Consider the following 24,494-nt stretch of genomic DNA (forward strand, 5'->3'; position numbering starts at 1 on the left):
TAGGCCCCCTTCACATGGGTGGCGTCTGTTCTGACCAGCAGTGGATCCATGCACAGATCCCCTGCTGATGGCAGCAGTCTGGTACAGATGTCACTTTTGTGACATCCTTGACCGTTAAGTTTCTTTCTTCAGAAAAAACTGAGCTGTGAGCACCTATGTTAGGTCTATGGGCAGTCGGATCTAAGAGCTATCGGCAGTTGGGATCTAAGAGCTGTAAGCACCTATATCAGGTCTATGGGCAGTCGGATCTAAGAGCTATCGGCAGTTGGGATCTAAGAGCTGTAAGCACCTATATCAGGTCTATGGGCAGTCGGATCTAAGAGCTATCGGCAGTTGGGATCTAAGAGCTGTAAGCACCTATATCAGGTCTATGGGCAGTCGGATCTAAGAGCTATCGGCAGTTGGGATCTAAGAGCTGTAAGCACCTATATCAGGTCTATGGGCAGTCGGATCTAAGAGCTATCGGCAGTTGGGATCTAAGAGCTGTAAGCACCTATATCAGGTCTATGGGCAGTCGGATCTAAGAGCTATCGGCAGTTGGGATCTAAGAGCTGTAAGCACCTATATCAGGTCTATGGGCAGTCGGATCTAAGAGCTATCGGCAGTTGGGATCTAAGAGCTGTAAGCACCTATATCAGGTCTATGGGCAGTCGGATCTAAGAGCTATCGGCAGTTGGGATCTAAGAGCTGTAAGCACCTATATCAGGTCTATGGGCAGTCGGATCTAAGAGCTATCGGCAGTTGGGATCTAAGAGCTGTAAGCACCTATATCAGGTCTATGGGCAGTCGGATCTAAGAGCTGTGAGCACCTATGCTAGGTCTTTGGGTAGTCGGATCTAAGAGCTGTGAGCACCTATATCAGGTCTATCGGCAGTCGGATCTAAGAGCTGTGAGCACCTATATCAGGTCTATGGGCAGTCGGATCGAAGAGCTGCGAGCACCTATGTTAGGTCTATGGGCAGTCGGATCGAAGAGCTGCGAGCACCTATGTTAGGTCTATGGGCAGTCGGATCGAAGAGCTGCGAGCACCTATGTTAGGTCTATGGGCAGTCGGATCGAAGAGCTGCGAGCACCTATGTTAGGTCTATGGGCAGTCGGATCGAAGAGCTGCGAGCACCTATGTTAGGTCTATGGGCAGTCGGATCGAAGAGCTGCGAGCACCTATGTTAGGTCTATGGGCAGTCGGATCGAAGAGCTGCGAGCACCTATGTTAGGTCTATGGGCAGTCGGATCGAAGAGCTGCGAGCACCTATGTTAGGTCTATGGGCAGTCGGATCGAAGAGCTGCGAGCACCTATGTTAGGTCTATGGGCAGTCGGATCGAAGAGCTGCGAGCACCTATGTTAGGTCTATGGGCAGTCGGATCGAAGAGCTGCGAGCACCTATGTTAGGTCTATGGGCAGTCGGATCGAAGAGCTGCGAGCACCTATGTTAGGTCTATGGGCAGTCGGATCGAAGAGCTGCGAGCACCTATGTTAGGTCTATGGGCAGTCGGATCGAAGAGCTGCGAGCACCTATGTTAGGTCTATGGGCAGTCGGATCGAAGAGCTGCGAGCACCTATGTTAGGTCTATGGGCAGTCGGATCGAAGAGCTGCGAGCACCTATGTTAGGTCTATGGGCAGTCGGATCGAAGAGCTGCGAGCACCTATGTTAGGTCTATGGGCAGTCGGATCGAAGAGCTGCGAGCACCTATGTTAGGTCTATGGGCAGTCGGATCGAAGAGCTGCGAGCACCTATGTTAGGTCTATGGGCAGTCGGATCGAAGAGCTGCGAGCACCTATGTTAGGTCTATGGGCAGTCGGATCGAAGAGCTGCGAGCACCTATGTTAGGTCTATGGGCAGTCGGATCGAAGAGCTGCGAGCACCTATGTTAGGTCTATGGGCAGTCGGATCGAAGAGCTGCGAGCACCTATGTTAGGTCTATGGGCAGTCGGATCGAAGAGCTGCGAGCACCTATGTTAGGTCTATGGGCAGTCGGATCGAAGAGCTGCGAGCACCTATGTTAGGTCTATGGGCAGTCGGATCGAAGAGCTGCGAGCACCTATGTTAGGTCTATGGGCAGTAGGATCTAAGAGCAGCGAGCACCTATGTTAGGTCTATGGGCAGTCGGATGTAATCAGACATGTGTCCATTTATATCCGATTACCTCCAATCCGTCCCATCCAGGCCCACCAAACGGAACTGTGGGGTTTTTTTCCCCCAGAGGTTATCGGATGTAAACAGATACATGTCCACTTACATCCGACTCCCCATAGACCAATATTGAGCTTCCGATCAGGTCCACCTGAAAAACTGACAGAAGGACCTGATCAGAACAGCGTAAAAGTGGCCTTAGAAAAGAAAAGTAATCCATCCATTAACCGTCGCTGGAGGAAAAGGTTCCTGCAGCATTAAATCAGTCAATCCTCCTCCTGAACTAACTTATTAGACTGGAAAATGTAGAAACAACTGGCTTAGCTTATTCTATCATCATCTGTCACAGCTAAATAAACATAGCTGGCACAGTACAGAAAAAGTAGACAATTATAAAATCACTGAGCAATCAGCAATCGCTAACTTTATATATGGTGTAAAGTTCATATTAGGCCTTATTCACCCAGGCAGTGACAAGCATGTGGTTGTATACATTTAACCCTTTTGCTGTCTGATGAGCTGTTTTTGCTTTTTTTTTTTCACACACGTTAAAATGCACATTTTGGGCCTGAAGATTACCTTTTACAGATCCACAGTTTAGAGTTGGGCTCCATTCACATGGAGCGATCTGGTATTCCTGTGGCAAGAACCTACCGATATCTGGTGCAGGAATGCCAGGTGTCCCCGTTCAGTATGTATAGCAGCCAAATCTGAAGTAAATGACTGGGTGACAGCGGCCACATCTGTAAACGTTTGTACTATGTACGATTACATGTGAACTATTACATGCGGTTTGGATAAGATTGCTGCTGGAAGCAAACGGGACACCAGGGATTCCTGCCACAGGAATCCCAGAATGCCCCATGTGAATGGGGCCTTCAATGTGAATAACAGCCCTAGAATTAGCGCCCTAATGTTCTACTCCAATTCAGACTGTGTTGATTAGCCTTATTCTTGGCCACAGTAGCCGGGGAATGATATCCCAGAGATAGGAAATGACTAAATCCTCATTGCTTCTAGATTCATTTAAAAGAGGAGGATCAGGGAACCAGCAACCCACACTCACCATGCTGGTCCAGGAAGATGATTGATATTTATATGCATATAAATGCAGGAGAACATAATTTATAGTTCTATACATATAAACTCGGGAGAACATGATTTATAGTTATATACATATAAATGCAGAAGAACCCGATTGTCTTGGTAGATAACTCCTCCAGTGTTTAGATTATGTAAACACAGGAGGTCCAGTGTAAATGAGGCCCTGATGGACTCAATATTCATTCTCACGTGACTTTCAGGTATATAAAAAGCTGACAACTGGCAGACCATTGGAAAAACAAATAGCACGTCTGAGCCACACAAACACTGATGCCAGCCTCATGTTTTGCAGCAGCAAAACAGCTGAAGTAAAATGGATAGAATGCCTGATTGTCAGACAACTCTAATACACACATGACAAGCTGAGGCAGATGAGCCTCCTGATAATTGTTTCACTGAATACATCTACTCATTCCCCTCAATGCGAACACACAGCTGGTATGTGAAGCGGGCCACTGACTGCACACACTATGGGGCAAGAACAGGAACAAAGACTCTCTGATCAACTCAATCCTATGAGCAAGGAATAACAGGGCAATTTAAAGTAGACCTGTCTCTGAAGCTGCAAGATGTCACCTTCTGGGCTGAATTAATATTTGTAACAATACAGTCTATTCATTCACTATAAGCATCTCATGCCTCAATAAAATTACAAAGGCCTAGTTCACACGTTTGTCAAAAATGAAGATTTGATGAAGGCTGATGAAGGTGTTTATAGCATCAACCCACATTTCAGATGTGTTCAATAAACGCTTGCCAAGTGCCCTCCCCGTGTTGGTTTTCTTCTGCTGCTCCTAGGCCAACAGGCTTTCGCAGTCTCCAGACATTACGTGCCCGATTTCTTCTCAGACCTCATTTTCCTATAGCTGCTGTGGACAGTAGGATCATAAAATTCTGGCTGGTGTTCCATCTCTTGGATTAGCAGCCATCTCTTCAAAATGCATAGCAAGTGGCTGCTGGATCCCGCCTATCATCTCCTCCATCATTTAAGTGTTTTCTGAGATATTTTGAACCTTCACTGTCTTTCCCCCTGTGCATTGTAAACACTCTGTAAATGCTTCTCAAGCGCACTATAATCATGCTAACAGCGTGGTTAAGGCGCACTTCCATTGACATGAATCGAGGTGGTTGCCAAGTGCCCCCAACTGCCAATTGTGAGGTTGTATACATTTTGCCATACAGCGATGCAAAGGCAAATTGTGTATACAGCATGGTCCATTGAATATTCTAACTTTTGTCAGATGCGTTGGTAGGCGGTTGGGAAGCATTAAAAACGTGGCTCAACTGCCTTGTTTACCCGCACGTGTGAATGAGGCCTAATGTAGGTAAATATGCAATAAAACAATGCTCCATGTCGCATATCATAATCCTTCCATCTAAGGTCATGTTGTTGCCTCAACAAATACTTATGCATTAATAAGCGGAACAATACATGTGAAAAACTGTTCAAGCTTTAGTGTACAAGTCTATCTATTCTCATACATCTTTGCTGTAGGTTGGCTTAGGAGTGGACATCTTGATATACAAGCTGATAAAGATTAGCACTAGCAACGTCTCTCTTTGTGGTTTGCATTTTTGTGGTTAACAGAACAGTCTGTGAGGCCTGATGAAGTCACACAAATCAACATAGCTGAGCGGAACAGTTATACTAAAACTGTCCAAATGGGTTATGATCTTTTCTACAATCGAATTTTCTTATGTTTGATTATAAGTCATTTGCAGTCATTGTGGACATGCGATTTCAAAAAGTAAACAGTTATTGCACAGAAAAGATTGCACCAAAACTCAAATATTGCGACTGTCATAAAGAACACTATTTAGCAAAAGTCAATACTGTCACTGAACACTATTTAGCATTCTACAGCCATGTCACATGCTACAATTAGCGGATATCTAGTAAAAAGTGCTGGACAAATCCCTGGAGCCAGGTAGCCAATGCTCCTTCAAAATTACAGCTGGCGCCCAACTTTTGAGGTTCTCTCCAACGCTCATCAGTGGAACTGACCCCTAAAAGAAATCTTGTTGGCTCCATATTCATTTGTCAACCCCTACTCCATGAGGCTTCTTGCATCTCAACCTAAAATTAAGCTGGCCATACACGTATAGATTTTTGTTCATCGGGCCATGGGCTGAACAAGAGAAAAATCCCTTGATTGCCCCATCCATGCCAAGGAACTCTCCTGCCGGCTGCTTATTCAGTCAGCTGTGGCACCAGCAGCTGCCTAAATCCCCAAACAGTGACTGCATCTGATAGGATGAATGGCCCATTCACACCGAATCTGTGCGTTAATTGCATAGCTTTGTGCGATTAATGCACAGTGCTGCGCAATGCACCTGCCATGCATTAACAGTGCAGGAGGTGCATTGCATTGATCTGAGTGGCACCCAAACACACCTCCAGCGTGCAAAGCAACAGACGGCTTTGCAATGCGCGGTATCGCAGTGCAATTGAAAAAGTAGTGCATGGGATTAATGCACGGACCCTGAGAGATCAGGCGATTTTTTAGTTGACTTATGCAAAGCTGGGTGGTGCTGACAGGGCCACCCATGACTTGAATTTAACATGGCTAAGCAGGAATCAAGTAGGGATCGAGCTATATGAGTGTATTGTAACATTTGTACGAACCCAAAAAAATACCCACAATCTTGTTTCCAGCGTATGTGCAACACCATACCATGGATTCCTAAACTTGGCCCCATACGTGTGTCACTGATGAACAAACACCGACAGCTTTTTTGCATTTGTAAAGGCCCTCCAGCAGCTGTGGAGATCCCACCATGGAGCAATGAATTAAGCTTGCAACCCAGCTGGATCTTTACAGAAGACTGTTTAGCACAATGCAATAAGACTATCATTGTCAACCAAACCACTTGTACCCTCCCCCCCTTCAAAGATCCTGCATTGCATTAGTGAGCACGTTTTCAGAAAACCATAAAATTTACTCTAATGAGCATTTTGCAAAGCCACACAAACAAAAAATATTTATATACTTCAGTGTAACATTTTAAAAGAACAGACCTCTTATAAATTCAGAATCCTAAATTGAATAACGTTAATGCAATGGATACAAGCCACAAGCTTGTCACAACTGAACTACCATCAAATGTGGGGAAAAATCATCAAGGTTTCCAATTGCGACCAAAGTCACTAGTGCAAAAACAAATTAATATTAAAGCCCAAAACATGTATATTTTGTATGTAGCTTCCAAAGAAGAGTAAGTAAAGTACAATATTAGATTGTAAGCTCACGGGCAGCGCCCTCCTTACCATCTTGTCTTGAATGGTATTGCGATTGTAATGTCTTCCTTATATTGTAAAGCTCTGTGCAAACTGTTGGCAGCTAATATGAATGGGTTAAATGATCTGTAGTACATGATATGTAGCCCTGTACCCCCTTCCACTTACAGAGCTAGGTTATTGTTTTTCTTTGAATTAAATAAATATTCATGTAATTTTATTGGTATCCATCTTCATTTTGTACATTTACCAGTAGCTGCCTCATTTCCCACCCTAGGCTTATACTCGAGTCAATATTTTTTCCCAGTTCTTTGTGGTAAAATTAGGTACCTCGGCTTATATTCGGGTCGGCTTATACTCGAGTATATACGGTAAGTGTTAAAGTGAAGAAAAAGTGTTGAAAACAAAATTGCCTTAAATCCTATTCGACATAGTGTCATTGCATACACGGCAAGGGGACGTAAAATACTCTGATCATACCGACACATGTTTTCTCAAATGTTCTCCATCTGTTTACAAAACTGGTCGATTGCTCCTCGCTGTGTATGCCCATCCCTTACTATGATATGGTACCCTCTTGTATTATTGTTGCACGCTTTAGTTATGTTATGTATTCATTGAAAATCCAATAAACAATACATGCTTAAAAAAAAAAAAATTGCCAAATGGCAGGCTTTATATGACAGAAGAGATTGTGAAAGTCTTTTCTGCCATAAGAGCTTCTTGCTGCCATTTACCAATTTTGTTTGTACGCTTAGCCGTACATGTGCAGCTCAGCGTACAGACCTGTCATGCCGTGACAGAGTAACTCCCATGCGCATGCGTGGTGAGGAAGAAGCACAGCGCTGGAGGGGGATCAGGTTGACAGGTAAATCTGCCATAATGTGCTAATATGTTGTGCATACAAGCACATTATGGCTACATTAACATGTGCATTACCGCAAGCAAAAGTGTGAGTCGGACCAAAATGATAACTGTACTATGAACAAAATGCCACAGTAAGCATCAGACCCTACAAACAGTAGGTCTGCATCTCCTTACCTCACTAGCTGTCCTATTGCAGTGCTCAGCCTCCTTTGGCATGGCTCATAATATGAATGCCCAGCTATGTCTACAAGCTGCAGGTGAATGGGGTGGTCTGGCTTATAGGCTGTAGATAGTTACATAGTTACATTCTGGCCACCAATTAATTGGTTTAAGCCATTATTCTGGCCATTTTCCTCTATTATTATTACATAGTATTTATATAGCGCCAACAGTTTGCGCAGCGCTTTACAATATAAAGGAAGACATTACAATCACAATACAATTCAAGACAAGATTGTAAGGCGGGCACTGCCCGTGACGGCTTACAATCTAAAAGAGAGGGGCAAGTGATACATGAGGTAGCTGTGTGGGGATGAATTGTCTGAGAATGTAATGGTTGAGCGGTTAGGTTGAGGCGGGATAGGCTTCCCTGAAGAGATGAGTCTTAAGGGTGAAGTCCTGGAGGCGAGCATGGGAGGAAAACGGTGTGAACCTGCCTTAAACACAAGAGAAGTGTATTATAACTTGAATCTTGGTGCGATTTGTTTATTTCTTCCTGTGTAGGTCCCGTTTACACTCACTCCTAAAAAGGTAGATGTGTATAGAGATATAACTATATTGCCATCCCCCCCCCACACAAATCACTAACCTATGTCAAGTATGCTACTGATGAAGGTAGAACACCCAAACCTTCATACTTCTATCGGATTTTCTTTTAAAAAGTAATAAAGTTAAAGAATCAGTATGAAAGTCAGATAACTAACATTTTTAAAAGAGTACAAGGAATGGGAGCACAGCTATTACACTTATGCACCTTCTGTGGTCCTAGAGCCCTTTTGTAACCTCAGTCTCTTCCCCAACATGACCTGTTAAATCACCCGTTTCACTGAGACCACAATTTTAAAAAAATAAGATAGTGTATAGCCACATTTTTCCACCATGTTCAGTAAGTACACAACATGAACAAAGGCAGAAGGTAATGTTTTGTGTACAGTTTCCATTTAATAGGCATTTATAGAAAACATAAAATGTTTCCATTAGTGCTATTTAGTATTTTTTTTTTCCTGCTTTACCAAAACAGGTAGACTGTGACACGGCTGCCATGTGACACGGCCCAGCACAACCACAATTTTGTTTTACTAAGGGACAAAAACACATAAAAGCACGCATTAGGAAATTTAGGCAGGTGACTGACGCGTAATCGACTTTCGTTTTCCTGCGCCCTGAGATGCTGATTAATATCTGTCCTACTATGAGCAAAAGATTCAGGTTGTGTTGATGGGAGTTTACCTAAAATATTTCGCATTTATCCTTTCGAGACAACAATAGCACACAGTCACCACATAAGAAAACTCCAGTAGCAGAATTTTTTTTAAACTAATTTAACTAATTTATTATTGTCTGTTACACGCATGCTTTCAGGTCTGTGCTCACAGGTTCTAAATCCACTTTACAAATATTCAAATGACTGCTAGATAATAAACCCTTCACTCCCAATAGGCCCTTGTATGCAGTTTCAGTTCAAGGTGCTCTGGTTTTAGACCTCGAAAAAAGATTGTTGCCATTATTCAGTAGCATTCTTCTAGGTGCAGTTGACAGCATTGACAGTGGAAAGCCTAGCAAACCACATATTTAAAAGTCTGAGTTCTGACCCCACAATACCTGAAGAACCTATGGGGCTTAGATTTTATAAGATATTCGATCAAGGAGATTGTGTCTATAAGAGATGGCCACTTTGCCAATACACAGACAAAGAAGCTGATTTACTCAAGGAGTTGAAAATCCTACCTGTATAATTCGAGTGAAGATTCACTTTAATTATCCAAACACGTGAAAAGCAAATTCTTGTTCAAGTCTTAAACTTATAAAGGTCACCTTCCTCATTGAAAAAAAGTTGCATGGTTTAAACCAGAAGTGGACAAGTTAAAAAGGAATTTAGGAGCCAGGCTTTCCAATGCAGGAGTCGGCAGGATTTTGCTTTAGGGGCCAGCTCTACTGACAACTAGAGGAATCCTGAAAACTTAGGCACCAGATGTAATTTGTAAGGAGCATTGGCGACCTGCGTGCTGGGATTTGTCCAGCCGTGGTTTAAACAGCATCTTTAAAATGTCCAATAATTGCCTCATAGGTTTTGAGTTTTTACCATTACCAGAAGCTAACCACCACCAGAAGCTTAACCACAATATCCCTCCAGGATATTTAAAAATCCCTTTAAAACCTCTGTAAGGTTTGTCTCGTTTTTCCACACTACCCCCCATATATCTGTCTGTGGATTTCCTATTTTACTGATGAGGTTCCCACATTACAACTACGTACCAGGAAGGTGAAACTGAGCTTACTCATCATGACTTCATACATCTTACAAGCTCCGATATTAGGGTAGTTTCCTAATATTACTGAGGTCAGAATAGTATATAAACCCAACCAAATTCCACATCTGCACTGACTGGAAATGATCAGGTCCAATTAAAATTAGTTGTGCTCATCCCAGCAAGAACACAGACTTCACAGATAGTCATTAGTATATGCTAGGACTTTACCTTAGACACTGCATGTTCTTTTTTTAGGTATATCCAGAGAACATAATAATTTTCACATGTACAACTGACAGCTTAACTTACTGGAATGATCAAAGATGACTATGCGCCCCCTGTGGTCATGTTGTGGAGAAGGAATATTCTACAAGGAGGAGGAAACATCACTTAGTACACAATGTTACCGTGCAAATAAGTGTCTTCAGTTGGTCAACTGAACTATTATTACTGAAGCATAACTCTGCAACATTTAAGAACACAAGGTCCAGACTAGGGTTTATAATTTAGTGGTGTACTGGTGTGGCAGTAAAAAATTCTCAAGATTACCAACGTCAACCCCTGCCCTAGATCCTGGATTCTGACCTCTCTTTTCAGCCCCACATCCAATCGCTGTCCAAATCATGCCGCCTTAACCTATGCAACATTTCCCAAATTTGCCCCTTCTTAAAGGGTAATTCCAGTTTCCTAGCAAATGTGGGAAACTGAAATTACCCCCACAAAATGGTCCCCTCACCCTTCTCCGCCAGTAGTTACACCTTTGCGGAGCCAAATACAGCTGCCATACAGGAAGTACACCAGCTGCATTTGTGGGGGATAATTTCAGTTTCCCACGTTTGCTAGGAAATTGGCATTACCATTTAACAAATAGAATTCAAAATAGTAGCAACATGGAAAGCTATCCACATCTTTACCTTAAGCTACATCACCAAATGCGTCTCAAAAGATCACCCAAACCATTGGTCCTCCCAAGACCTCTTATTTCCTTGCCCCCTCGTCACCTCCTCCCATGTTCACCACCAGGACTTCTCCAGAATAGAGCTGCAGCTAATGATTATTTTCAAAATCGATTAGTTAGCCGATTATTAAGTTCGATTAATCGGTTAATCGGATAAACAATAAAATAAAGTTTAAAAAATGGCTCCAGTGATAGGACTACTAAACCTCTCCTATCTTTTGGAACTATCTTCCACAATCTGCACACCTGGATTCTGTTCCGTCTGCCTTTCTGCCGATCCTTGAAAAGTCATCCCTTTAGGGAAGTCTATCTTGCAAGCTCTCACAAGGTAAGGAGGTGTGGGGACTTAGTGCCAGTTCACTTGTGTTCACCCATGCCCACGCAAATTTGTGACTGACAGCCCTCTACTTGGCCCAAATAGCTGCTGCAGAGGGATTCCCTGCCCCTTTGTGACATGTAGCTGTGGGGAGAGAAATGCCCCTGCCACAGCTAATTGGCATGGGAGAGAGGTGTGTCAGTCACAGTTTTGCACGGGCTCTGGCAAACCCGGCTGAATGTTTTACACTAAGCCCCTCTTCACTAACCATGAGCAGAGCCCTCCTATATTGAAACCGTTGAAACTGTATGGCTTCCATTTTGTAAAGTGCTGCACAAACAGTGGGCACTATATAAATCCTGTAATAACATATAAAATAGATGACAGGAAAGCCCTGCACTGCTCGGATTATGAACTGGGGTCATCTGCTGTGTGTTCCCACAATGAGGAGGACAAAGGCTGAAGCTCTGCAAATTAAAAAGGTAAGTTGCTATGTGCTCCTGATATAAATCACTATGGAAATAACCAGTGTCAAATCTATTGCTTTTTAGTCTCAGGATCATCGGTGAATTGGTAGCAGTAGGAGCTTTATGATGGTATAGCAACACCAAGCTAAAACGGTCACTTTCCAGGAAGCAAATTAGATGAAACGTCACGCAAATATCAGAAATGCAGATGCATCACTATGAAATCTAGCAAAGTGTCCGTTATCTGAAACAGTAAAAAACAGGTGCCAGCATGAGAGGCCTATGAAAATTAGCAAAATGGGGGAAGGGAGAAGCGATATGAATAATGGAACAGCTGGAAGAATAAGCAGACGATGGCTGCTCTACTGCTTTCTTTGAGCACAAAATGAAAGTCGAAAGATGACTAAAACATAAACAGAAGCAAAAAACAATATAAATACCGGAGCAGAGACAATAGAAATAATAATAAAAAAAGGCATTCCTGCACTAGACAAACTGAGCAACAAGCCAGGAATACCTTCCAAAGTAAAGCAAAGAGGAGGAGATTGTGCTTATTGTTGGGCTTTTGCTCTGCAACAACAGAAAGAAATGTGAAGCCAAGTAGTCAATGTTCATTTGAAGCCAAAGAAATGAGCATAACAATACCGTATGCAATAGATTTAAGCCATAATGAACATCATCCTTGGATGCTTCAACTGCGTCCAAACCAATTTCAGATACTAGAGAGTTAAATTGCCGGCTTGTCAAGCCACTCAGGGACTTATGTTTGTGAGAGCTGTGTTGAATTTCTAGGTGTGCACACCAGCCTCAGCAAATAATGTCCCTGTTGTATTTTTCAGCTTGATACAATGGTATATGCAGCATCTGAAATCAGAATACCCCACTGACCCTACTTTGTACCAGGAGGAGTGACACACGGGTGGGGATAGAGGCCAGAATTAAAGCAGGGAGCTTTTGCCACTAAAAAGGTGAAATTCAAGATAAGCAACTATTCACACCACATCCAGATCTTCTTCAAACCAGATTGTTTCCGGACTCAAAATGCATCCTAATGTATCCCTATGCTATTTCTGGCCTCTGTTCACACCAGCGCAGTCCGTTCCAGACCAGACTAGAAAAATACTGCATGTCTCATTTTGTCTGGTCTGGAATGCAGTGGAACTGCGGCAGGTTCACACTAGGAATGCACCGATACTGGTATCGATATCGGTGCCGATACCGAGTATTTGGGCGCCAAAATGCTTCGATGCCTAGCACGAGTACTTCCTGTATCAGGAAGCCTGGCAGCGCGTCATTACACGCTGCCCGGTTTCCTGATTGGCCGGGAATGGGCTCCATGCTCTCTCGTCACTTGTGATGAGAGAGCACGGAGCCGACTTTTCAGCAAATCAGGAAGCCAGGCAGCGTGTAATGACGCGATGCCCGTCTTCCTGATTGTTCGGGAAGCTGGCCAATCAGGAAAGCCAGGCGCCGTGTAATGACGCAGCGCCCGGCATTCTGATTGGCCGGGAAGCTGGCTTCATGCTCCCTCGTCATCTCATGACGAGGGAGCATGGAGCCGGCCTCCCGGCCAATCAGAAAGCACGGCGTTGCTTCATTACACAGCGCCAAGGTCCTGATTGGCCGGCAAGACCGCTCCGCCTGGATACCGAAGGAAGACCGCGTTCTAGCTGGAGAGGCGCTGGGGGTGACATGCTGGACATACAAAAGGTAAGAGGGGACTTTCTTGTTAACCGAGAAGCCGGGTGGCGAGTCTTTACACGCTGCTCGGCTTATCAGGTAGCCAGGTGACGAGTTATTGCATGCCACCTGGCTTCCTGAATGGGACTTCCGTTACTCGGTAATAGGTATAGGCGAGTAGCGGAAAAAATTATCGGTACTCATACTCGGTACCAAAATACCGGTATCGGTGCATCCCTAGTTCACACTAGGAGAAAAGATGAGTCTTAAGGGATCGCCTATAGGCAGTCAAAGTGGGAGACAGATGGACAGGTTGGGGTAAAGAGTTCCAGAGGATGGGAGAGACTCTAGTAAAGTCATGGAGGCGAGCATGGGAGGAAAATGGTGTGAATCTGCCCTAAATACAAGAGAAGTGTATTTTAACTTGAATCTTGGTGTGATATGTTTATTTCTTCCAGATTTGTACAACAATCCAGTTTGAAACACTTCCATTTTCCGGTAATAAAGACCGGTCACTGCTGCTCCCTCTCCTTGTGCAAAGTGACTGGTCTTGTATCCGCCCCTTCCTGTAGTGGGTGGGGTCTGTGGTGTCCTTCCCACAGCTCTGCTCTCTGCTCAGACTATGAACAGCACAGTGATGATGGTACTGCTACTTTTACAATGAGGGTTTGCAAAAGCATATGGAGCACACGGAGATGTATACCCCCTGTGGCTATTAAGGAATATATTTAAATGAAAGTTGTGTCTAGAGTTTGGCTTTAAAGAAAACCTGTCATGAGAGAAACAGAGGTTTCTATTGCTAACCTTTTTTTTAAGAAAGAAAAAAAAAATAGCACAAATTAGAACTAGCCTGTTCAGACACAGGTGAAAAGTGGAAGCCTCAAAATTTCTCTTATAGCAGGTGGAAAACAAATTGCCCAAAAATATAAATAGGCAATGAGTGACTCGGGTCTTAATTAATTAGTTTAAACAAATGGGTGACTCGGCCCCCCAAACTATATGAATATCACTTTGTGATTAACGGACTATCAAAAAATGCTTATCATCAAAAACAAGACCAATTATTCAGCAGCTTCCCACAAACTTGTATACACTAATCTATAAAAATGACATTTCATGGTTGCTTGTTTGTATTTTGTCAATACAGATAAAGCATAACAATGTATCCTTTGTTTTCATTCTGTTCTATGTATTGTGTGTCTGCCAGCTCTGTTTTGTTGCAACACAGATATACAAAATGACACTGTACAGCTTACTACAAATTGTTTAATAACGCTCTTGAAGGATGAGGGAAAGACATAACAATACATCCAATGTAGCCATCGCTAATGCCAGTGAAGCTACATGCAGGACCGCAGGCAATGACCTCAAGAAAACTGGACAGCCCAGTCAATGGATTTACATTTAAAAGCTGTGTACGAGGTCAAATTTAACAGACCATCATTTTTGAATGTAGAATCTAAAGCCCATATCTGGGCAAACCAAAAAACTGACCCCTGGGGCTACCCCTACAATGCAAGGGTTAAAGGAGAACTATGAGGTGAGTGATTTTCACTCAACCTCATAGTTCGAGCCGACGTATGACAATGAGACTGTCACACGTCGGCTCAATAGATCGGGAAGTGAGCGAACACATACGGGCGTTCGCTCACTTCTCGATCATGTCCCTGCAGAGAGCCGTGATTGTCACTCACGGCTGCCTGTAGGGATTCCCCCCTCCCCTGTCCAATCCTCCATCACTGACTGGCGGAACGGACGGGGGAGGGGGCGGGTACAGCTGGCTCTGCCTCTAGATAGGCAGAGCCAGCTGTCAATCACGCAGTTGGGTGGATCCAGACAGTAATTTCGGGATCCGTCCCGGCTGCGGCGGTCTCAGTATAGCTCGCGGTATACTGAGCTTTGGGTCACGGGAGGACGCTAGTTTGTGTCCTCCTGTAACCCTGGGGAGAACTATGGGGAAAAGCACTGACCCCATGGTTCTCCTTTAAGTACTCATAAAAGTACAAGTTTATGCCTTGTGGGCAGGAAAAAGCTGTTTAACTTACCTGATCCCCACTCGGCCGACTACCTCTGGGGTGATAGACCAGTCCCAGCAGCCTCCTCTCTCCTTTGCTCTGGTGGTCTAAGGACCTCTGACATCATCATATGTAATGCCGCTTCTATAGGCCTGCATTAGGCGTGAGGACACCGAGGGACATTCTGCCAGTCAGAGCGGAGGGAGAGAGGTGAGCACTGACTGTCGTGGGAGCAGGGATAAGGTAAGTAAAAGTGCTTTACCCTGGTCCTCTAGGCATAAACAAGCACTTAAGAGGAACTTTACCCATATTTCTTTGCATACCTTATTTTTCTTTTCCTCCCAGGTCTTCTGACAGTGGCCATTTTAACTAAGGGCAGGTTACTAGATCTCCATTTACTTCCTGGAACTCGGGCACATGTGACTAGGACATGTAATCATGCAAATCATCTCAGGGGAGGAAAATGCCTTTCCCTGAGATCACAGATGAGATTTCCCAGCAATGCTCTGCTGATTTAACCTTCCCGAGATGCAATGCTTGGACACGATTACATCATTTGTGCCAAAGTGGACCAGGAAGTGGGAAAACAGTAATTGTAAGTAAATTAAAAATATGTCTGTTTAGCTGAATGTAAGATGATTTCATATCAGCATGCAGAGCTGTATGCATTGATTTTTAGTCAAAGCAGGTACTCAAAAGGTCCACTTTAACCCTTGCAGTGCATGGGGTAGGTCGACTGCAAGGGCATATTTTTTTTGGGGGGGGGGTTTGCCCAGAGATGGGTTTTAATATAAAATATGATAACATTAGTAAATATTGGGACATATTCAGAGTAAAAACTGATGGGTGTAAAACAGGTTAATACTGGTTGCGGATCTGACATCTTCACATGCATAATCATGTCTAACTATGAATGATTCCATTCAAATATCAGGTCCGGGCGAAATTTTTAAGGGCTTTTGAATGAAATTGGTTGACTCAACGTCGATTATCTTGAGTTGACTCAGTCAAGAACAAATACTTTGACGAACGATTTTAAAAGAAAGAGCACTCCAACAGTGCATGGCCAGCTTTAGGATTGTGATGTGTGTCAAAATCACAGTTTGTTGACAACTGCATTCAGTACAGACATTTTTCCATTAGCAAAAATGATCAATGTATTCGCCATGCAGTGAATGTAACAAAAAATCCAAAATAAGAATTCAGATCTCCTATGGATTCAAGGGCCACTTATTAGATACAGAGGGCCTCAAGTGCAGTCCCTGACATCATCAATGAGACACATATAATTTCCAGCATACATGATGGTACGGAGGACTGTCGGAGACTGCAGAAATGTGACAGTAGTGGTTACAGACGGGATATTCTAAACAAGATGGCCAGAGACTAGGACTTGGTACATGATACTGCTAGAGAACAGTTCCATTACAGTCCCTTTATGAAGCAATGCTCCCACATTTGTGCTCCTTACATCACAATTAAAAATGATTGTCTGCACATTTCCCTAGAGCGAGAGCCATTATAAAAGAGAGAAAAAAAAAAGAGATATACAAGAGGGAACAGAGTTGCGCAGTGCAGACAATGTAGCACTGTGCAGCAGTTCTCGTAGTGTGTATATGATGTTACGGAGAGCATTACTCTGACCTTTTCATTAGAGATGAGGTATAGCAGTGCACACTGCTCCAATTTTGTCCGACTCCTGCAGAAAATGTGAGCTGTTGGTGGTCCTGTTACCACGCAGCTCAACAAAATTTGATTATTTCATTGACCTTTGGTGAAAGAGCCAGGTGGAAAATCGTCAGCCGGAGACTGTAGCCAATCAGTTTGGGTATTCTGACAGCGGTAGGTGTCGGCTGCCGGAGCACAATACCCTGGCTGTAAGAATATAATACCCGCAGGGGAGATTCATCCATTTGCTCGGTTTAGCAAAGATGGAGGAATCTGTAACATTTGATTTTGTTTAGCCGGCGGATTGAGGAATCAGTGTGTATAGCCAGTTTTAGAAATAGCATTTCTAGACATTGCTGGGTCACGGCAGAGAGCCGTGACAGGGGAGTGACTGGATTCTCCCCTCCCCTGTCTGACCCTCTAGCACTGAGTGGCGGAACATACGGGGTGGGTACAGCTGGCTCTGCCTCTAGATTGGCAGAGCCAGCTGTCACTCACGCAGCTGGGTGTATCCAGACATAATTGTCAGGATTCGTTTCAGCTGCAGCGTCTCAGTATACCGTGAGCTGTAGCTCGCGGTATACTGAGCTTTGGGTAACGGGAGGACGATAGTTTGTGTCCTCGCGTTACCCTTCGGAGAACTATGGGGAAAAGCCCTAACTCCCGTAGTTCTCCTTTAAGTGCAGCCCTTTGGAGCAATCAGGGGCCACCGTTGAGGCTCCCTATACCTGATAGGATGACAACCACTGAGATATACTCCTCTCTTTTTCTTCTTAGCAAACACAGAGTACTTCTGAGTGTGCAGTAACATGTGACATCACCGATGCTTGGTGTTGACCCAATGCTTTGCTAATTTGGAGCTTACACATGGCTGTCTTCTTACATTCCTAGCAGCTAATTAGTGCAAAGCAAAAAGTATTTGCAGATGGGGAAGGGGCAGTAAAGTTAACCTTCAACTCTGCCCTTCAGGTTCACCTAAATGAGACGAAATGACTTCAAATAACAGGCAACTTTCTGATGGCTGCTTGCGATTCATGTAATTCTTTCAGCAGGATTATATTGGAAAGGCAGGATTTCGTTTTGCCGGGCTTGGGATATGTGTACAATGCATATTTTACAACGCGAACTTGTGGTTAATGCGACCACACTTGCTAAGCAGATTTAAAACTCGAAATGGTGCACAGACCACAGGCCTGGATGGGATTCAGTCCACTTAATACCAATAATATTCAAAATGTCTCCAGAAAAATGACAACCATGCTTAGCTGTAATGCACCTTTAGAGAACATAGAATACCAAAAGACTGGAATACAGGACAATACATCTTCTGTTTGTCATGAAATTCAGGTTTGTTTGTTTTTTTAACTACGAGTGGCTTCCTTTCTAAAACATCATAAATGAATACAAACATCCATGCAGGTCCTTACTACGGCCATTACATGGTTGTTATTACATTGTTGAATGAACATCTTATGATAGATTTTTTTCCCCCATGTTTACCTTCACCAGCAACAATTTAAAACTCCTTTCATGGATCTTTTTTTGCCTGTGTCCTGTAAAGCCGCGCCCATATACCTTGCGATCATGGGACGAAAACCCGATCGCATACGAAAATCGGCCAATATCCATAAGGCCCCATTCACATTGAGCGGATTGCCGCGCAATTTCCGCCACAATATCGCGCATTTTTGCCGTGCGATATCGCGTGAAGTTGCCGGATTTTCAATGGAGCTGTCTTTATGTACAGCTCCACGTCGACCATCGCGGTCGCGCCTGCAGGACCCTTTTTCGGCGGATGTCGTGCGATTTTTCTATTTTTTAATGCAGCTCGACGCTGAAGGTCGCGCTACCGGCGCTGGAACGTCGCGTTATCGCGGCCGCATGGATCCGCTCCTAAAGGTATGTCGCTCAGTGAGAATGGGGCCTAAGGTGTATGGGCAGCTTTAGAGAGATTTCCCCTTACTGCCTGTCCTGGAGACACACCAGGAAGTGAGAGGATATTTCCAAGGTTAGGGGAAATCCCATCTTAGAGAGCGGTCACCAGAGACGCTGTCCCCATTCGAAGATGTCCCCAACCACCTGTTGTGAAGACAACCATAAAAGTTTGGATTTCCCACCACTTGCCTGTTTCAGTAACAGTGGCTGCCAGGACAAAGAGGAGGAATCTGCCAAGCTGGCAGAGGATCTAACTCCTTAACCCTTGTGTGATTAAAGTTTAGCCGCTCCTGTATGCGCCATTTTACATGGCGATGACTGTATGATTCATTTTATTTGATTGAATGCAGGTCTGAGAACTAGGAACACACACTGTTGCACATTTCCAGTTCTCTGCGACAAGGTAAATTAACATCATCAAATCAAAAGGGTATTTTACATTTGGACTAATAAAGTCATATTGTGGTCACAAAGGGGTTTATCTATACAAAATAATAAAAAAAAAATTGCCTTTAAGCTGACCATACACTGTCCTGGTGACTTGGCTGAAATGTAAGAAGTGTGTGTGGCCCTGCTAGCATCCTTCCTTTGGACAACAAAGGAGTCGGGCCGAATGATGACTGCAGCCAATCAGCTGCAGTTATACTGTTTGGGTATTCTGGTGGGTGCTGGCTGTCAGAATATAATAGCCTGGCAGAGGAGATTTCCCCATTCACACTAGAATTGAGTGTTTTTTTTTCTTGTTCAGCCTTCGGGTGTATGACCAGCATAAGATATAATTTTAGTCCTAACCAACAGTTTCCTGGGCATTCATTGATCCCAGACAGCACAATCCGACATATGTCACAAAACATTGCCATGGACTATGCACTATATCCAAACATCTGGACAGTCACGTCATACCAGGATCTGAAAACTGGTGCAGGAGGTGGAGTTATAGAAAAGGTTTTCTTTTTGTCTCTAATCTACACTTTGAGTAATAGAGTAACTATGACATTGATTAACCTTGGCTTATCCCTGCAACACCCATGCTTGCATTTTCTTATCACTTCCAGGGTGACCCAAGTTCACTACCACAGGGTCGCTGCATGTCATGCTTGGCTGCTAGAATGGTGCAAGGCTGGCCTCATGCCTGCCAGAGCAGACACTGACAGCCTGTGACGTCATCCCCGACGTCACTCCAGCACACATCCCCAGAGGCCACGATCGGGCTTGTTCCTCCTTCAACTCGACGTGCCACTTCAGTCTTCCTCCCGTGCCCTTTCTATGTTGCGTGACGTCAGAGTGGAACCGTGAGGACCAGGAAGATGGAAAGAGCATTCTGACGTCACGGAGCAAGCCGCGTTCCGCCCACTGCCGAAGCTGCTCGCCCGGTGGAACCTGTTGAGCTCCTCGGGGTAGAGAGGCAGGATGTGATGGCGGAGGAGAAAAGAAGAAGGGGAGGGGGGGCAGTCGAGCCAGCCGACAGCAGCCATGCTTCTGGCTGCTAAGTGGGAGGGTGGGGGCTGATTTATGGGCCACGGTCTGCTCAGCGCCGCTATCTACATCCAGAACACCTCCTTGCGCCCCCTTCCTTTCTCATCACACTCCCCCCATCTCCAAACAAACGCCCCCGCCCCCATCACCCCCACCATTTGGGGGAGTTGAGATGTTGCCAGGCAGAATCTCTGCGACACGATTCCTTGTAGGGTGGCACGAGTTTACCCAATACAGAAGGGAGGGGGCGCAACACACGGCGATCCGGCCATGCAACTTTGTATTTATTTATCCTATCGCCTTCATCAGCAACAGCAAAACAAATGTCCCGCATCAAAGGGCCAACACGAACAAAGGCAGCGATGGCAACTGCACTGCAACTCCAAAGTAACTCTCAATCCTAAACGATCCCCCTGCAATGCGGATGGGATTTGACACGACCGAGCGATCTGACATACCCCCTAGATTAGAATAAAAAAAAATAAAGACAGAGATCGGAGGATGTATTGTTATTGCACAGCCTAGACTGACACGACATCAAGTATGCAGGCACAAAACAGCAGCATCCGGCTTGACAAAGGAAGAAGTTTATGATCGCGTGTGATCCCTTTCTTCCACACATCAAAAGGCCGAGCCATTTAAAGCTGCTGCTGCAGTACCGTGCGGAAACGGCCTATTCTAAACATAACATCAAAACAAAGGAGTCGGCTCAAACTTCATCCTGATTAATAAAAGTCATAGCGAGCGAGCGATCGCCATAACCATGCTCCATGTCTAGGGATCACATTCACAGAGCCATTCCATTATGAAAGAGGCTCCATGATTGTGTCATTCGAGGTCATTAGATACCGATCCTCTTCGGGGGGAGGTGGGGGCTGGATGCAGGCATCCAGAAAGGGTTAAAGCCCCAGCCCCGGCACACAGTCAGCCTTGGCATTTAAAGGTCCGCCTGGAAATGTGCCACGCACAACAATAACACGGCAACAAGCAGCTTCTACTTACATATTTCTTCTGAATGATATTCCTCTTGGGCCTTCCCTTGCTCATTCTGATCTCCTGATAGGGTCAGCAAAAAGACAGCGATTACCTCATGAATTAAAGTCCCGATATGAAGAGAGTTCAAAATAGAGATCGCGTAAACCTCAATCTCGATCGTGCTGGTTTTAGTGGTAGCTGGTAATCCGACTCTCTGGATAGCCTCCCGTCCACAGATTCACCTTGAAAGCAATCCTTTGTGGGAAGGAACGCCGAGCCGGTCGATGCATACGATTAAAAAAATATCACTTTAATAAAATAATCATAGTAGAGAGTCTCTTTTTTTTCGGATCGTCTTGAGAAGAAGAGGAGAAAAAGGAAAAAAAAACAAAACAACAACCGACGCCCTGTGCTTTTTGTTGTTAGTATTCACAGTCTCCAGTACAAATGTAACATGGTTTTGGCTTGTGATCAGCAGCTACATCTTGCACAGTAATGTCATCTGGGGAAGGTTTAGGGGTGGCCGAGTCTAAAAAAACGGAGGAAAGGTGTGCATAAATAGTAATAATAATAAAATGAAAAAATAAGCAAATGTTGGAAGTCACGTTTGAGCTGCAGAACTCTAGCAGCAGTGAGCTCTGCTCTGCACTGTCTCTCTCTCTCTCTCCTGCAAGCTGTTTTTTTTTCTTCTCTCTCTCTCGGCTCCCTTCAGCCAATCGCAGCGCGAGCAGGGTGGTGTCTAGTTCCCATGCAGAGAAAGAGTTAGTGACGTCAGCTGGTCACATGGCCCAGGGAATGGGAGGTTCTGCTTTTGGAAGGCTTGATGCACAGAAGCTGATTAGGGTAAAATAATGAGAGCAGGCTCCGTTTTTGTTTTTTTTTGCATGCCAAATAAACCATGGACCCATCATAGCGATCAACATACAGCTTCCTCATTCTCATATGGAGCAAACAGAAATCTGATTTACAAAATTTTACAAAAAAAAAAAAGAGGAAATTAAAGCTGCAGCTCATAGCAACTTGATTGCACAGGCTCAATTTACTACAGCTGGCCCTACACCGGTACAATGTTTCTGGAACGTTCCTTAGATTGTGTAATGTTTGAAATGACAATCGGATTCCACTGTAGTGACAAACCAAAAAGCAGCAGAATGGACATTTTTTTTCTCTCGAAGGCACGAAATTCTAACAATGATTGTGGGTCTTGTTTGAAAAACTCCATTCATTCCAAAATCGAATGGTAAAAGCCAGGGACGTCACGAAGTCGGGTGTCACCCAGAGCGGAGACTGGGTGACACCCCGCCATGATACCATCGCGCATGCATGTGCGATGACATCATCACGCATGCGTGGCCATCTAATTGACGCCTGCCGACGGCCATCTTTGTGATGGACGCCAGCAGAGAGAGGAGGGGACGTTCACCATGCGGGATGAGGTATGCCGTGGGGTCCCCTCCTCTCTCCTGACACTGTCGGGCTCTAGGTCCATGACCGAGTGCCGACTTTTTAGAGAGGGTGACACCAAAATGACTGTCAGTCATTTTTGTGTCACAGGTGCGGGCCGCCCCCCCCCCCTTGTTTTTTTAGATGAATGTTTGTACAAAAATCTACCATTGTATGGCCAGCTTAAAGGAGAACTATGGGGTCAGTGTTTTTCCCAATAGTTATCCTTAGGGTAACGGGAGGACACAAACTAGCATCCTCCCGTTACCCTAAGCTCAGTATACCGCGAGCTACAGCTCGCGGTATACTGAGACGCCGCAGCCGGAGCGGATCCCGACTTAGATGACGGGGTCCGCCCAGCTGCGTGAGTGACAGCTGGTTCTGCCTATCTAGAGGCAGAGCCAGCTGTACCTGCCCCCTCCTTCGTCCGTTCCGCCAGTCAGCGCTGGCAGATCGGAGCGGGGAATCCAGCCCCTCCCCCTGTCACGGCAGAGAGCCGTGACAGGATCGAGAGGCGAGCGAACCCAGTATGTGTTCGCTCACCTCCCGATCTACTGAGCCGACCTGTGACAGTCTCATTGTCACAGGTCGGCTAGAACTATGAGGTGAGTGAAAAGCACTCACCTCATAGTTCTCCTTTAAGCTGTATGGGCCGGTTCACACCAGCTCCAGCACGATTCGCTGTTGGGCGCGCATCCTGGCCGGCTTCCGCGAGGTACAGTAATGCCCTCTGTTCTGGTCCAGTGCGATCTGAAAAAACAATGCTTGCAGCATTTTTTTTAGAACACACTGGACCAGAATAAAAGGCATTCCTGTACCTCCTGTTCTGGTGCGGGGCGGGGGTGCATGAATAGCACTGCCACGCCCCCTCCCGCCCCTGAATGCAGGAAGCTGGCCGGCATGCGCTCCAGTGTGTTCCAGCTGCGAATCGTGCTGGAACACACCGGAGCCGGTGTGACAGGGCCCTTATGCAATATAATAGTTGTTTTTTAGGTGCCCTGATTTTTTTAGGTGCAGTGATTGGTGTTAAGTGCAGAAAAACACAAGTTCTAATGTTGATTCCTAACGCTATCGCTTTTAATGCTTCAAATATTCTATACCTTACTTAACCACTTGCTGTCCGGAGCAATTTCTTACTACTTGCACACATGATAAAATCTGCATTTGTGGCTAGAAAACAGCATCAAACCCACCAAACAATGATATATTTTCTGAGAGCAGAGGACCTGCAGAATAAAAAAATGCAGTTGCAATTTTTTTACGTTGCACGGTATTTGTGCAAATGTTTATCAAACCAGTATTTTTAGGATAAAATACACTAAAATGAAATTTAGTGCACAGAAACAGAATATAACACCCAATTTTTGGTAATATATAAAAGATAGAGCCACATCTGGTAAATAGATAACAAACATCTCAAGTCTTATGATTGTGTGCACCCGCGAAACCGCAAAAAAAAACTACAATACCCCAAATTTCTCATAGGTGACGCTTTAAAAGCTTTTACTGCTCATCAGTTTAGTGTAAGCAGTGATTGAGGGCCCTAGAATTCTTGCTCTCACTCCGATGTTCATGGCGATATGTAACGTGTGGCACAATTTTCATTTTTGCAGGTAGGCGCACCCAGACACGTGTTTGCAATTGTATGTGCATGTACGTGGCGGCCGTTTGGCTGGCTCGATGCTGATTGGCCAAGAAGCCAGTTTCCCTGCCAATCAGCATGGAGCCGGCTTCCCGGCCATCAGCAT

The 24,494-nt window shown here is 44.8% G+C and overlaps 1 protein-coding gene across 1 annotated transcript in view; it reads right to left on the reverse strand.

Annotated features, from left to right (window-relative positions):
* JARID2 (jumonji and AT-rich interaction domain containing 2) overlaps positions 1 to 21,462 on the reverse strand; it is a 156,917-nt gene extending 135,455 nt beyond the window's left edge. The window contains exon 1 of the mRNA XM_018564793.1: positions 21,331 to 21,462. Coding sequence (XP_018420295.1) covers positions 21,331 to 21,375 — 45 coding nt within the window. The 5' untranslated portion in view covers positions 21,376 to 21,462. The remainder of the gene's footprint in view (positions 1 to 21,330) is intronic.
* Between the last annotated feature and the right edge of the window lie 3,032 nt (positions 21,463 to 24,494).

The sequence above is a fragment of the Nanorana parkeri genome, unplaced genomic scaffold, assembly GCF_000935625.1.
Source record: "Nanorana parkeri isolate BGI_ZX_2015 unplaced genomic scaffold, ASM93562v1 scaffold783, whole genome shotgun sequence".
NCBI lineage: Eukaryota > Metazoa > Chordata > Amphibia > Anura > Dicroglossidae > Nanorana > Nanorana parkeri.